Below are 16,212 nucleotides of genomic sequence, written 5' to 3' on the forward strand. Positions count from 1 at the left end.
TTCTATATCAAGTATAAATACAGAAGCAGATGCAGACAGTCTCAGAGTCTCCTGCAGCCTGATGTCAGGTAAGTTACAGTGAACCTTAGTATGCTGGAACCATTTAACTCTTCTGTATTGGACTTAAAATGTGGCATAAAGTTTTTGAAATATAATTTGAAGCTACACATAAATGTATCCAGTTAATAATAGAATTTGTATAGTTGTGACTGACTGATAGATTGCTAAGTATTTATATTTATTGAATGAAACTGGTTCTATCAAACATAAGAGATGATATTGTTTCTCTAGGTTTTACTGTGCGGGGGAATGAAGAGAAAAGACGATAATAACGGACCCAGATAAACAAGAGACTACAGGTACGCTCCCACTCACATTACCTACATTTCAGGTTTTATGTTTGTCCCTTTGTTTTTGTGCTGCTGCTCTCGTGCTCTCTCTCCCTCTCTCTTTCTCTCACCAACACACACACACAGACCTCAAAGTTAACAGTTCGCATATAATCAGTGACAGTGAGGTCTGTGGACACCATTTCTGGAAAACTAGTGATGCACCTGTGAGCACCACATACAAAACTCCATTCTCCTGCATTGTATTGGCATGAATAAAATGAGATGAGATATGGATGAGACATTGTTTTAACCCTTTAAAGACAAGAGGATTCCATTCAGTTTCTCCTGCTGTCATGACCCGGCTCTTAGGCCATGACAAATGAAGAGAAATACACGTTTGTACTGAAAAATTGATCTTTTACATTTATGTTTTAGAAACTGCATCAAAATATATTAATCAAATGTATGAAATAGTAAGCCAGTATATCAGTGGTGTTGGTGAGTGGATGTGTGAATGTGTAATGTTGTGTGGTGTAAACTAAAGAGAAGTGAAACAAAAGAAAAGAAAAGGTGTGGTGCAGGGGGAGAGCCAGTGATGAGGTGAGAGGGAAAGGAATGAGGATGACTGATCCTGAATGCATTCTGGATGGACAGGTACCAGCAGCACCCAGTTGCATTAATATAGTCTCTGCCTACCTGGACCTGAAGAGAGATAAAACACACACACAGCACACAAGACACAAACCTGAGGGTCATAGTAAAGTCAGAGAGCTGTTACACTGCATACTAGGTCTGTGTGATGTAGCTTCAATCAACATTGTGGTATTTAATACAAATCATTTTCTCTGAAATTAATATCAAAATATGGCAATTCTATGCAAAATCACATAATGCAATTAAATTCATGTTGATGTAATGTAATAAACTGCTAATTAACACACTTTTCCATGGTAAATGTTTGTTTGGTGGCTCGTTCAACAAGCTAAGCTGCAGGACAAGACGTGTGTTCATGTTTGTAAGCTAGATAAGAGGAGATTTTAGCAGGAAAGTTAATTTAGGTTGTTGTTCAGAGTCTGTTGCTCTTGTGTTGTGTAGCAAGATGCTATCAGGCTCAGTGATAAAAACACGGGGTAGAGGGGTAGTAAAGAAGACTCTTATAAAAACAGAAAGCACAACAAAAGATCACAAAAGACTTAATACTGCAGACAATACAACAATTCCAGAAAACACAAAGGTTTTGTTTGGTACAACGTTACATGTTCAGTAATGTCATATTTTCTGCAACATGGTGTCTTCTGTAAGGTTGTGTTGTTTGCAGTGTTATCATTTCTGCTATGCTGTTTTCTTCCCAGCAAAGTTATATTTTCTGTAATGCTTTGTGTTCTCCAATGTTATACTTTCTGCACCTCAGGACTACTGTATAGGATTTAAAGCCAATTTTCCACTAACTAATCACAAGGCAGAACCATATGGAATCAGGTTCTTTATAAATGGATTTATGACACTGAAAACACATTTTTTAGTTCACCTCTAGTGGTATGTAGCCATAAAAACAGTAAAATAGTTTTTTTTCTGTGGAGGTTTTGAAATATGCATCCTTTAAATTTTTGCATGAAAAGACATGTGGTAGGTAATGTAGGAGACGGATACATTGACCATACCTTTGCTACCTTTGCACAAATATAAACTCTCAAGTTATAGTTAAAAATATCTCCAATTAAGAGATTACGTACGAAAACACTTTGAGACTGAAACAAGTTCAGTTACAAATAATTATCTTAAAACAACACCTACTTGCAAAAAAAACTTCTATCATATCTGTATGATTTCCTGCTAACATAGGTCTCCCTTTTCCAGACAGCTTTAGACTGAATTGGGGAAAAAGAATTTGGCGCCACTGTTCCTCATGATATATGAGAGGGAGGGCTTCAACACATACACACAATCTCTAACAATGCTAGTCAAATTCATTTCAAGATACTACACAGACTCCACTATTCTGAAATAAAATTACACAAAATCTATCCAATTGTGTCTTTAGATGATGAGAGCTTGCTGAAGCAACCTTAAGCTAAAGTGTTTTGATTTGCTCTTAAATTCAACTCTGTTTGGTCTGGCATTTTGATGATGTGTTCATGATCTCTAAAGCCATTGCTTCTAATCTAGCACCAGATCCTTTACTTATCATCTGTTGCTCATCTGAATCAACAATGAATCTGATTTGAAGCTGAATCTGACCTCTTATTCCCTCATTAAAAAATTAAATAAAATCCTTACTCCATCAAGATGATACTGGATGACTTAATCAATACTTTACATTTAGGAAAAATGATTTGCTTTAAGAAACTAACTCTCTCAATTTGATTTTGAATTTGGCAACCCCTTAAGTGTACCTCGGAGCTTAATATAAGAAGAAAAACTATACTATTTCATTGTGACAAAGTGGATGAGAACACACTATTTGTCCCTACTTTCACCATCAAAGAAATATAGCCTATTATTTAACCATGCTTGTTAATTGTTTGTAATTAATTGTCCAGCATTAATCTGTAACTTGCAGACACATACTATCCCAGGTTTGTTTGTGGTTTGCATTATGTTTGGTTACACTTCACATACCAGCAACATTTTTGGTTAAAGTAAAACACCGACAAGTATTGTTAAGTTTAGTTATTGTTTATTGGTTAACTTCTGCATTTCATAAGTTAATCATTTTCTTTGTTACTTACCGTACCCACCATGTTCTCCACAAACAAAAGGAGCAGGCACCCAACTACTTCCTGTATTTATACGCTGGGTGACATCATCAGTGATGTTACTGGGTTAGACCAAGTATTGGGGGATTTATGTTATTTCATTAAATGTTTGGTTTAGTATCGATATGATTTGTACTTGTTTGGCTCAGGTTGAGGTTTAATGTTGTGGATGTGTTTTGTGTAAACAATGTTGACTGATACAAGTAGCATTGTTATATGCCAGGTGGTATAAGGGAAAGGACACTCCTGCAAGAAATGTAGTTCTGCCTGATGGATTGGAGAGCCTATTTAAGGGGAGAGATGTAGGTTTAGGGGAGAGCAGAAATTGGAGGATGATAGTGTAGCTGTGTGCACGTGATCATGCCTTAGTTTGCATTTTCCTGAGTTGAGCTAGTTAACTAGGCTTGTGTTCATTTCATTTTTGAAACACCTCTTGCTTAGTTTTTTTCGTACACTGGACTGAATAAATCACTCTTTACACGTTCAACAAGAGTCTGCCTCCTACCATCTTCCTAGCCACTATGGTCAGGCTTCCTCACATTCATCTAAACATTTTACAGTATCACACAAATGTCCAAGAATGTGATTGAGTGAAAATACACAGGGAACTTTATCGGGTTATGGTGATTGGGTTGGATTATTTAGACACTATGTTGACTTTTCTTCTGAAATTCTGTAATAAAACCTTAGTGGGTGTGATGTCCAGAGGGTACAAATAGTGTTTCTCCGAAACTTTCTCTACAAACTTGGACTGGAGAAATTTTATCCCAACAAGTTCACTCTTCGGCCCCTCTTCAACAAAAACAGCATTTCGGATGAACTTGTTGAATCAATGGAGGAAATACCATGGTGCTCTCTAAGAAAACTATTTCAAATCAATGGAGAATGCAGAAACTGTACACACTTATCAAAAAATAATGAAGATGATGACGATGAAGAGGATAACAATTATCTGTTATACTCTGACCTGGTCACTGCAGATGACTCTGTAGACAACAAGGTTAAACTTTTCTGTCTGTCACACTCTTTCTTTGTGCTGACAGCCTCTGGCAACAGGAAATGGCCCCCAAGATGTCAATGTGCCAGTTTTCTGTTGCCTTGTGGCGATAATAGTCAGTGCACCCTGAGGCTGTGTGCTATGAGATGAAATTGTTTTTCATGTGTTCACTCGTCATTCATAACTAGATAAGTTCTCTCTCGATCTTTTACTCTATTAGCAAGCATTAAATAATTATGATCAAAACATACAATCAAAGTTAATAAGAACAGCTGGTAAAATAAACAAAGTGACAATATACATTGTTTGCTGTGGGTATAAAGGAATTCTGCAAATTTTAATTTTGCAATTTTTAATTTATGTTAACAATTTAGATGTGATGATAAAGCCTTTAAAAGTTCCTGAAATGTTTGGTTTAGGTACCTTGAAGCTGCTTGAAATGTGCTTGAATCTTACTCTTAAAAAGCCATATAAACCCTTGTGAAGGATGACACACAATCCAAATGACTGAAGTTAACAACAGTGTATTAAATTCAGCCTGGTCACAAGAATCAAACGTTGGCATTGTACGTTTCTGCAAACCACAGAAACGTTGAATATCTACGTTTCAACATGTGTAATTCATAGCATATCAACATTCCTACAAAATGTATTATATCAACATTTCCAAAATACGTATCATCTCAACATTTGTAAAATGACGTAGTTCACATGCGATCTATATGAGCTATTAGGAGGAGAGGGGGTTGGTGTGGTTAGTAAGTTTCTTGGCAGCAAGTTGGAAATCAGCAGAGAGTACGGTTCAAGACCACCTCGAAACCAATGCAATGAGACGTCAGGACATTTGCAGCTGTTTTTCTGGCGAGAAAACCAGGTGGTTTTAGTGAGACATTGGCCGTTTTTATTTTATTTTAACCCAAACCATGATGTTTCCCTAACCTTAACCAAGTGGTCGTTGTGCCTAAACCTAACCAGACCTTAACCACAGCGTTGTCACACCATAAAACATCATTATTCAACGGGTAGAAATGTTAATATGCTAGGTTTGTAGAAATGTTGATATGATACGTATTACACGTGTTGAAACGTATATATTCAACGTTTCTGTGGTTTGCAGAAATGTTCAATGCCAATGTTTTGTTCTGGCGATTGGGTTGATTAAATTACATTTTTTCAATCTTTTAAGCTCTTGTTATCAAAGCCTGATCAGCTCGAGCACAGCTTTACAATATGCTCCTTCGTCTCTCTGCAGAACCAGCATGAGGTGGCAGTCATTCCACTAATATGGACAAGTACGAAAAGGTGAGGAAAATTGGGAAAGGTGGATTTGGAAAGGCCATCCTTGTCAAATCCAAAGAGGATGGACACCAATATGTCATCAAGGAGATTGACATATCTGGAGTAAGAACCCTTTATATAATATTCCACAGTATCAGTGTTGATTTGAGCTCCTCTTTACTACGTTGCTCTTTCACATTATCTGTCCCTCTCACTTTGACAGATGTCACCTGAAGAGAGGCAGAAAGCTCAAAAAGAAGTTGAAGTCCTCGCCAAGATGAGTCATCCCAACATTGTCCAGTATAAAGAGTCTTTTGAAGGTATAAATGATCCAAGATCTTAGCTGTAACCTCAAAGAATCACAGAGATCATCTACTGCAATAATATCCTGATGCATACATGTGTTTTCATGCATGTTCCTTATGCTGTATAAAAATCTTTTTAGAGGAGGGCTGTCTGTGTATTGTGATGGACTACTGCGAGGGAGGAGACCTCTTAGAGAAGATCAAATCTCAGAAAGGAGAACTTTTCTCAGAAGATCAAGTAAGCTACTAACTCTTCAAGACAATCATGAATGTTTAGGATAAACCTGATAATCTTTAGGGTGAAACTGTTCAACATGTGGATAGAATTCATCATATAACACTCACTATTCCACTTCACAGTATATGTCTTTAACATGTATTTAGACTCTTTAATGTTTTTATTTTTTTATTTTTTTATTTTTTTGGCTTTTTCTGTCATTATAATTACAAATGATGTATATAGTGCAAGTTGATACTCTTAAGTGTGGCTTTACATTTCTCTGCCTTTCATAGATCCTGGACTGGTTTGTGCAGATTTGTCTGGCACTAAAGCACATCCATGATAGAAAAATCCTCCACAGGGACATTAAACCAGAGGTATTGCTTCACGCACCACATGATCTTGCCTCAGTGATGATGCATTTTATATTTGTATTGTATAAACTCATGATAATGACATTACATGTCTTTTCATGATGTCTGCATAGAACATATTTTTGACAAAAGATGGGACTGTACAGCTCGGGGACTTTGGAGTTTCAAGGGTGCTGAACAGGTTTGTAAAATGTCATCTGAATGAATCTGCAGATCTCTATAAAGCCAAGATTAAAATGGAAATAGTAAAGCATAATACAGTCTGCTTTCTATTCTCTTCTCATTTCCAGCACTTTAGAACTGGCAACAACATTCATAGGAACACCACTTTACCTTTCACCAGAGATCTGCAAAAACAAACCATATGACAACAAAAGGTACTAACTTGATGCTCTATGTTGTGTTTGTCTCTTTTGTTGTGTAAATTAACATTTAATAGTAATCCAGCAGACAAGTTCTCTCCCCACTGAACTGACTGTGAGTCATGCAGGATTAGATGAAGGTTTCTGGGAGATGTGAAGGTATCATGTCTCCTCTTTACTGAGTGAACCTGCTTGTTTATATCTACAACAGGAAGCTACTGTAGTATTGATTTCCTCTTAAACTATTTTATGTATGCATGTAACCTGATCCTGATTTAGTTGACTGAATGAAGTAAATTAAGCAGAATCTCAGGGACAATAATGGAAATAAGTCTAGGACTTTATCGTTCAATAACTGATAAAGTCTGATATGTTCTATTTTAAAATATATAAATAACAGTTTACAGTTTTCTCATCAATAAAGTCCTTTTTTCTCCAGCTTGCAAGTGACTTATTGAATAAATGTAAATCTACCCTCAGAACTGATCTCAGTTTGTCTATTTGTTTGTTCTCTCCTCTGACTTTCTCTCCTCTGCAGTGATATTTGGGCCCTCGGCTGTGTCCTGTATGAAATGTGCACTCTAAAGCCTGCAGTAAGTATTTTGTGTGTGAGCTGTTTACTAATTCATGTAGATTTAATGTATCTTACACAGCATTTCAATGATCTCTCACACACTGATTTAGATTTCTTCTCTGTATGTCTAATGGTTGACAAACAAGAATGGGTCATCTTTCCTTTCCTTGTTTTTTCTGCAGTGGTTATAACTGTGTACTAAATGTGTTTCCTCTCAATTTGAGGCTGGCGATATGAAGGATGTATATCTGAAGATCATCGATGGCTTCTACCCTCCAGTGTCTGATCACTTCTCCCAAGAACTACATTCTCTCTCGGAACAGCTGTTGAAACACAACCCCACAGAGAGGCCCTCAGTCAGCAGCATACTGGAAGAACCTTTCCTCTCCTGTAGGATACGGAGGTTCCTCACACCACAGGTGGAGAGCACAGTTAGTTGACTTTGATGCAATCTGAATTAACATAAAGCAGACTGTGTTCAGTTATAAAACATTTATTCTCTTCTCATTTCAGATCATTGTTCAGGAATTTGGTGATGTTTTTATTTACAAGCAGCAACCAGGTAAGCAAACTATTAATCTCTATAAACAGATATCAGCATATGAATGCAGAATGCTGAAGGAAAGGGGCAAGATTTTGATATGTGAAGCGTTCTGGCTCTGGAGCAAAAGAGGCAGAATGCCTTGGCCAAAATGCCGTCTGGACCTAAAACGCCTTAAAAAAAGTTTCAATGTTTGTGTATTGTGTAGAGAAACGTTCAACTTGTGTAATAAACAAATTACTTCCAGTTTACTTGCCATTTGCTTTAGCAAATATTAAATCTTAATTGTGATATTATAATCTTTAGCATAATCTAATTATTAATACATGGGGATGAAATAAACATGTTAATGGGAAACAAAAAGGAGATGAAGTGATGAGACAAATCAAAGGCGCAAAAAATAAACACCTCAAAGTCACCTCAACAGGTAGAGAGAGAGAGAGAGAAAGACTGAGCAGCATCAGTTCAGAGTGAAGCAGGTGGAGGTGAAGATAGTGTTGATATAGATGTTAATACTGAGATAATTCAGACAAACACTCACTTGAGCCTAAATGTCTCAACAAAAGAAAAGATTTTACAGTTCCTTGATGGTCAACTTCAAGTTTAATGAACAAAAAACTAGTAATCATATTGTGTTCATTAATAAAAACCTAATTGCTTAATTTTTGTTTGTTTTAGATATACAGGTCTATGTTTAATTAAATGTTTGTGTTGTGTTGCAAATGTGTCCCATCTACACTTGAAAAACAGGTGCAAAAGCTGCAGTAAATGTGTGCACCTGCGTCTCTCTCACCCTCTCACACACACACGTACATTCATTTACATTAATTTCTTTGCCCTAACCCTAACCTTACATCTGTCATGGCTCATCCTGTCTTTAAATTATGCTCTGTTTTTCTTTCCTATTTAGTTCTGCATTTCCTGTTTTATTTTGGCAGCTAACTCTCCTCTGGTTTCAGATCCACTTCCTGCCCTTGTGCGTTTCCCGCTCCTGTCTTCGTCATTATCCCCTAATGTCATCTGCCTGTGTCTTATTATCCTCACTCCCCTTGTGTATTTAGTCTGTGTGATCACTGCTCCCTGTGCCAGTTCGTATCAGCCATTGTCGCAAGCATTCCAGCATTATTTTTCTTGTTACAGTCTTCTAGTGTTTTTTGACCCTCGATCTGTTTTTTGACTCTGCCTTCACCTAGCCCTTTGTGTCTTGATGCCTTCTCTAACTGCCTGCCTGTGTACCAAACCTGCCTAAGTCAACTGTGAGTCGTGCATTTGGGTCTAGCCTTGGTTATCAGACACCCTTGTTAACATCAAGTTTTCATCTTAAAATTTATAGATTTAGGTAGTGGGGACTTGATTTTTGTCCCCAAAATGGAGGCGAGTCCCCACAATGTGACAGTGAACAGATTTATATTACATATAAACTCATAGAAGGTTATTAATTTTTCTGTTAATTTTTTTCTCTTTCATAGTCTTTTTCAACTTTCTCTCCAAACTTGGACTGAAGAAATTTTATCCCAACAAGCTCACTCTTCAGTCTCTTCTGGAAATCAACAAAAACAGCATTTATGATGAAACTGTTGAATCACTTGAGAAAATACCATGGTGCTTTCTCAGGAAACTCTTTCAAATCAACGCAGAATGCAGAAACTATACCCAACTATCAAAAAATTATGTTGACATTAAGAAGGAGAAAAACAATGATCTGTTTGACTTTGACCTGATCACTGCGGATGATTCTGCAGACAACAAGGTTAACCCTCTCGACCTCATAGTCGCACTCTTTCTTTGTGCTGAAAGCTTGTTGCAACAGGAAATGGCCCTCAAGATGACAATGTGCCAGTTTTCTGTCCCACTGCTGTTGCCTCGTGGTGATAACAGTCAGTGTTCCCTGATGCTGTGGGCTCTGAGAGACATCGTCAAAGAGTGGCGTCCACATGATTTGTCTGAATCAAGAGGATTTGTTGAAGACAACATTGTCCAAGCAAATATACCATTCTTTACCTTTGTGAGGCTGAAAAACTGTAGTTTGTCCAAGTCACAGGTTTTGAATCATGTTCTCAGTCGTGGCCAACAGAATAACAACATCTTCATACACAGAGATATGAAAGGAGGAACACTTAAAAGAGAAATTGCCAATGGTTTGGTTGAGGTTTGCTGGTACCTTCCCAGTGGCAGAGAAAATCTTGACATATTTCCAGAACCAGTTGCCTTTGCCAATTTGAGAGGAGACATTTGTGAGTCACTCGCACAATTCAATTTTCTATTTCAAGTGTCAACTGCGACCTTTGTGTTCCTGGACAAAGTTGAAGAAAATGAGCACAAGATTCTGACTTCTCTTCAAGATGTGAAATCCAAACTCTTCTTGGTTGTTAATCGCAAGGACAACTCTAGAGAGGACATGATATCTGTCCAGACAACACTGAAAGAGTTAGAGCTAACAAACAGGAGTGTGAAAATCAAAGACTCAGGTGTAAATGTTGCAGAGTTTTCAGAGAAACTTTGTGAGTCCATCAAGGAATCACTGACAAATGGAACAAACACAGTTATCATTGAAAATATGCTTGAACTTGGTCTATCTGTGGATGAAAACACAAGTGAAAAACAAAAGAAAGCAGTTGAGGAGATCATGGTTGACATTGAGGGGCGAAGTGTACCAGACTACAAGAAACAACAACTTCCTTTGCAGGGAGATAAGTGGAAAAGATTATCACAGTTAGAGAAGAAGGAGTGTAGATTGAAATCTGGTGTCTCAGACATTGAAGGGTATAAATGCCAGCTACAGGCAGAAAAACAAAAAATTATGGAGGAGCAAAGCAAACAAAAACTGTCCAAAGGAATGAAGAGTTTCATTAAAACTTTATCCACAAGTGACAAAGAAGAAAGAGATTTTTTCCTTAAGTGGATGAAACTCAAGTTTAACACACATTCACGGAAGAAACTGTCTGAGCTGCGCAACAAATTCAAAGAGCAATGTGAGAAGAAAGATAAAAATCCCACTGCAGAGTTAGATCAGGCTTTGATGGAGAGCTCTTTAGGAGTAGAGCATTACATGAGAGAGATGGGACTCATCTATGAGTTCTCAATTTATGGCTCAAGAAACACTGCTGATGAAATATCTCGTGCCCCTGGTTTGGCTGCTGAAATGCTGTTGGATGGATATCCTTTAGAGCTCTTGGATGGAGAGGCTTCCAACATCCCAGAGAGATGGGTGACAGATGTGCTGAAGGAGCTTCATGAGAAGGTTGGAGGGAAGAGCAGACTGTTAGTACTGACTGTGCTGGGTGTTCAAAGTTCAGGGAAGTCAACACTCCTCAACACCATGTTTGGTGTGCAGTTTCCTGTCAGCAGCGGCAGATGCACAAGAGGAGCTTATATGCTTTTCCTCAAAGTTGGAGAGGATATGAAACATGAGTTGAATCATGATTTTATAGTTCTCATTGACACAGAGGGTCTAAAATCTCCTGATTTGGCAGAACTAGAGGAAAGTTATGAGCATGACAACCAGCTGGCAACCTTTGTGATTGGTTTAAGTGATGTCACCATTATCAATGTCGCCATGGAGAACTCAACAGAAATGAAAGACATCCTGCAAATTGCAGCTCATGCTTTCCTGAGAATGAAGGAAATTGGTAAAAAGCCAGTTTGTCATTTTGTGCACCAAAATGTTTCTGGAGTTTCTGCTCATGCAAAGAACATAACAGAAAGAAAACATCTCCTGGAGCAGCTCAATGAAATGACACAAATTGCAGCTGAAATGGAAAAGAAGCCTTCTATTACAGCATTCACAGATGTGCTGGACTATGACATGGACAAAAACAACTGGAACATCCCAGGACTCTGGCATGGAACCCCTCCGATGGCACCAGTGAACACAGGTTACAGTGAAGCTGTAGCAGATTTCAAGAAAAATCTTTTGGCAACAATGAAAACAGACCGAAGCAATGACGTCTCACAGATCCCAGAGTTTCTAGAATGGATGAGAAGTCTCTGGAGATCAGTGAAATATGAGAACTTCATCTTTAGTTTCAGAAACACTCTTGTGGCTCAGGCCTACGACAACCTTTGCAAAGAGTTCAATCAATGGGAATGGCAGTTCAGAAAAGAAATCCTCTCTTGGCAAACAGAAGCAGAGATGGAAATCTTAAATTCTGACAATGAATCTGATATTCAAACTTGGAGCATTTTGGTTGAATCAAAAAAATCAGAGGTGTCAGAAAAAATATCATCTGAAGAAAGAAAAATGAAGGAGAAACTTACAAACTACTATGAAAAGAAAGACCAGAATGTAAATCTGATAGAAAAATACAAAACTGACTTTTTCAACAGCATCAGTAGTCTCGCAAAGGAAATCGTTTATTCTGTGAACAATAAACTGGATTGTGTCCTTGAGCTAAAAATTGGTTCAAAAAAGTCTCAAGACATTCAGAAGAAATACAGAGGCAGGATTGAAGACGAGGTCATGAAGCTCCTGAGTGCCTGTAAAAACTCTGATAAACTGTCTGATGAACAGCTGACACAGAAGTTTGAAAAGATGTGGACTGAAGCCACTAAAAATGTGTCTGGCCTGAAAGAGCGAGATATCGCAGCAAGTGTCCTGAAACAGTTGAGAAGAAATTTCTCAAATCAGAATGTTAATGAAAAATTCCAAAACATTAAAGACCTAAAGGAGATTGGTAAGACTCCATTTAAAACCAAACCTGAACACACAGATTCCTATATGGAGAAGTTTAAACAACTGATTCGACTAGGAGAACTGCAGAACGTTGCTGACAGTGTCATTGAGTCTTGCACACGGGTTGTATTTGATAAAGCAAAGACAAACACAGATTACAATGACTCTTTTACAAGGGAGCTTCTTGAAAAAATGGATGAATACCTTGATGAAAGTAGTCACAAAATAAATGCAAAGTTTGAGTTTGACCTGAAACTGTACATGTGTGGCATTGCCTCAAGGGAATTCCTCAAAATGCACCAAAAATTCTTGTCAGATAATGATCCTCGAATTAAGCTGCAGAAGTACAAAACTCAGTACTTGTCAGATTTTCTTGATTTATACAAACAGAGAGATGATTGTCAGCGCAAAGCAAATGATTTTGTCCAGTTTTGTATCAAACCTGCTGTGGAAGAGTACATCAATAGATCTCTGGGGATAAACATTGTGGATGAAATTTTGATAAGTTGTCATTCAGCAGAGTTCAGTTCCCGCTCCTTTTTCCAGTACAACATTCAGAAAGAGTTGCTGCAAAAGGAAGAATTTGTGAGTTTTACCACGTACGTTGACATGTATGAAATACATGTTAAGGATTGGATAGTTGAGCACATCAAGCAACAAATGCTAGAGGACAAAACTTTGTCCAAACTGAAACAAGAGAATCTGAAGGTGATAGTTGACAAAATCACAGCAGCCTTAGAGCAGGCCACAAAAGGACCAGATGGTGTTCAACTGCCAGACAACAATGAAAGCATCACAGAGCTCATCAGCAACATGCGGAAGTATTTGATTAAAGACATCTCAATTTCAGTGGAGAATGAAAAAACCACCTTGTTTCAAATCCAAAGCACATGTCATCCATTTATCAACAGCCTCAAAATGTCAATAAAAGACTTGAAAGAACAGCTTCAGGAGGAGTTCTCAAAGTCTGAAAACATCACTGAGACTCTGAACAAACTTCCGATCAAACCACAGGAGGAGCTTTTCAAGCGAGTGTTTGGTTGTGGAAAACAATGTCCATTTTGTAAAGTTCCCTGTGAGGCTGGAGGCAAAGATCACAAGCAGCATCATGCAGCTGTTCATCGACCACAAGGACTTTGTAAACGCAGTTATGAAGGCACTGATAAGCTGGTTGAAACACTGTGTACAACTGATGTACAAAGTGAACGTAGATTTAAAAACGCAGACACTAAAGGAAAGTGGCATCCTTACAAAGACTACACCAAGTACTATCCAGACTGGCACATTCCTCCAGATCGCAGCATAGAGGCATCTGACTACTGGAAGTTTGTACTGGTGAAATACAATGAGAAGTTTGCTGAATTATACAGCGCAAAGCCAGCTGATGTTCCAGAGGCCTGGAGGAGAATCACAAAGGAACAAGCACTGAAGGGGTTAAAAGATGCCTACAACATAAAGTGAACAAGGTACCAATGTCTTTAAAAAAATAATTTGAAACATGTAAATATACACTTTGGAGAGGAGCAAAAGGACATGAAGACTTAACACCTTACAGCATTCAGCAGATCAGATCAAATTCAATTAGTTAAATTCAAGATATTTCAATACTGTTTTAATGTATATTGTTTTTTTGGTTTTTTTACTGTTTTAATGTGGCTTCCTTTGGTCTGGTGAATATGATGAATGACAAATGATGAGTTGAACAAGTTGAAATGCTGGAAATAGTTATGTTAGACCGTTCAACTTTTTCTATATTTCTTTTACTTTATTTTGCTTTTACGTTTTTACTTTCTTTTACTTTTTTTATTTTGTTTTTTTATTTTTTGCAGATTACCAATATTTTGTTTTCTCCTCTCATGCTTAATGACTGGTGTTCATGATAATGATGTTGACAATGATAAAGAAAATGATGATGAACGATAAAGATCACGTAAAAAAGAGATTTATGTTTTTATCTTTATTTTTTGGTTTGTGATCATCATAATTTTTTTGCTTTTTTGTTTTTTTTTTCGAGTTTTTATTTGCATACATGTAAATACACAATTATGATGCTGATGATGACAATTATAATGATGCTCTACAAAGACCACATGAAAAAAGGTCATGATTAATGATTAGTGATTGATTAATATGTTTTTTTTCTTTGTTCATATTGCTATATGGCTACATATATCACTTGTATGTGAATAGTAACCAGTGTCAAGATAATGATGATGATGATGATGGCAGAAAGCACAGAAACAATTACTCAGACTTTTAAATATTTACCATATTTTTTCTTGTTTATTTTTTTATTTTAAGTAAAAATGTAATGATGATGATGATGATGATGATGATGATGATGAAGGCCTACGTAGTTCAAAGGTCATGTAATGAAATGCTGTTTTGAAATATGTTTCACAACTTTTTACATTTTTTTATAGTTTTATTCTTTAACATTTCTTGCAAAATGTAACATGTTACAATGAAAATAGTTATTAATGTTTTCTTGGAGATTAAAATAAATAAATTGTCATCAGTTCAAATGTTTGCATGTTGATGCAAATTAATTTTTGATTCATGTACAAATACTGAGACGTCCTTTCATGTGTTGTTGATGTTTAACTTTTTTTCATTATTTTTGACAGATGATGATGTGTAGAACAAGTGAAGTTAAAGACCAGAAAATAGTTTTATTATCTTTTAAAAACATATTATTATTGTTTTTTGTATTTTTTTTATTTTTTGTGTTCTGCTTTTTAATGAGTACAAAGGTTTTTGGTTTATTCATCTTGTAATACAACTATGTTCATAATGACATGAACTGAAGATAATGATGTTGATGATGATGATGATGAAGAACAAAGGCCATGTGAAACAGATGTTTTCTAACATGTCATTACTATTCTTTAATATTTTTACAGTTTCATTTCTAATAGGAACATGCAAAACATTTGATCTTTTGATGTGTGTTTGATAAAAGTCAGTGAATAAGAGTCTGTATGTTGTTGTAACTGACCTTTTAGCTCATGTTTAAATATTGTCTAAACAAGCCAACTGTGGGAATAATGTGGCATCTTCTGCTCTGTTGATCATGTTCAACTTCTGACACAATGAATTAAACAAGATACAAACAAATTGTGCTTTATCAGTGTTTTTTTCTTCATTTTTACAGGTTGACATACAGTATAGTTATGTGTATAATGATAAGTGATAGTAATAATATACTGTATGCACAAAGATCATGTGACAAAATGTCTTTTGTAATAATCAAATTAATACATAAAGCCATCACATTTAGAATTTAAAACATTTGACACCAAACAACAACTTAAGATCAATATTGCCAATTTCAAAGTTGATAAGTTCACAAATATTGGATATAAAGTTTTTTTTCTACAAATGTATTACTGTAGTTTTATGTTTTTAAAGTAAATGGGCTGTACTTGTATAATGCCTTTCTAGTCTTCTGACTACTCAAAGTGCTTCTACACTACACGTCACATTCACCCGTTCATATGCTGAATGGGTACATATTATATACAAGGTCCCAACCTGCCCATCAGAGGAAATATAATCATTCACACACATTCAGACACTGAGGGCACAGCCATCAGGAGCAATTTGGGGTTCAATATCATGTCCAAGGACACTTCGACATACGGACTGGAGGAACCACTGATCTTCCAATTAGTAGACGACCCGCTCTACCTCCTGAGCCACAGCCGCCCACAATATTAAGATAATACAATAGAGGTGCATTAAAAAGTGACATTTAAAAGACTTCAACAGTATCATGTCTCTCTAAAAACAATGTCCCCA

The 16,212-nt window shown here is 36.7% G+C and overlaps 2 protein-coding genes across 2 annotated transcripts; both read left to right on the top strand.

Moving 5' to 3' along the window:
* Nucleotides 1–5,334: 5,334 nt before the first annotated feature.
* On the top strand, nucleotides 5,335–7,389 carry LOC122986492 (serine/threonine-protein kinase Nek1-like). The gene is made up of 8 exons (XM_044357790.1): nucleotides 5,335–5,486; nucleotides 5,587–5,683; nucleotides 5,809–5,906; nucleotides 6,182–6,265; nucleotides 6,376–6,443; nucleotides 6,553–6,639; nucleotides 7,163–7,217; nucleotides 7,381–7,389. The coding sequence occupies exons 1-8, from the start codon at nucleotides 5,370–5,372 to the stop codon at nucleotides 7,387–7,389; spliced, it is 615 nt and encodes a 204-aa protein (XP_044213725.1). The 5' UTR covers nucleotides 5,335–5,369.
* On the top strand, nucleotides 7,341–13,901 carry LOC122986699 (up-regulator of cell proliferation-like). Its single transcript, XM_044358015.1, has 3 exons — nucleotides 7,341–7,617; nucleotides 7,712–7,760; nucleotides 9,209–13,901. The coding sequence occupies exons 1-3, from the start codon at nucleotides 7,432–7,434 to the stop codon at nucleotides 13,870–13,872; spliced, it is 4,899 nt and encodes a 1,632-aa protein (XP_044213950.1). The 5' UTR covers nucleotides 7,341–7,431; the 3' UTR covers nucleotides 13,873–13,901.
* The last annotated feature ends 2,311 nt before the right edge of the window (nucleotides 13,902–16,212 follow it).

The sequence above is a fragment of the Thunnus albacares genome, chromosome 1 (assembly GCF_914725855.1).
Source record: "Thunnus albacares chromosome 1, fThuAlb1.1, whole genome shotgun sequence".
NCBI lineage: Eukaryota > Metazoa > Chordata > Actinopteri > Scombriformes > Scombridae > Thunnus > Thunnus albacares.

Coding starts and splice junctions, on each gene's coding strand:
- LOC122986492 (XM_044357790.1), top strand. CDS start 5,370: ATGGACAAGTACGAAAAGGTGAGGAAAATTGGGAAAGGTGGATTTGGA. Junction 5,684..5,808: donor GTATAAAGAGTCTTTTGAAG/GTATAAATGATC, acceptor AAATCTTTTTAG/AGGAGGGCTGTCTGTGTATT. Junction 6,640..7,162: donor AAACCATATGACAACAAAAG/GTACTAACTTGA, acceptor TCTCCTCTGCAG/TGATATTTGGGCCCTCGGCT.
- LOC122986699 (XM_044358015.1), top strand. CDS start 7,432: ATGAAGGATGTATATCTGAAGATCATCGATGGCTTCTACCCTCCAGTG. Junction 7,618..7,711: donor GGAGGTTCCTCACACCACAG/GTGGAGAGCACA, acceptor TTCTCATTTCAG/ATCATTGTTCAGGAATTTGG. Junction 7,761..9,208: donor TATTTACAAGCAGCAACCAG/GTAAGCAAACTA, acceptor TCTCTTTCATAG/TCTTTTTCAACTTTCTCTCC.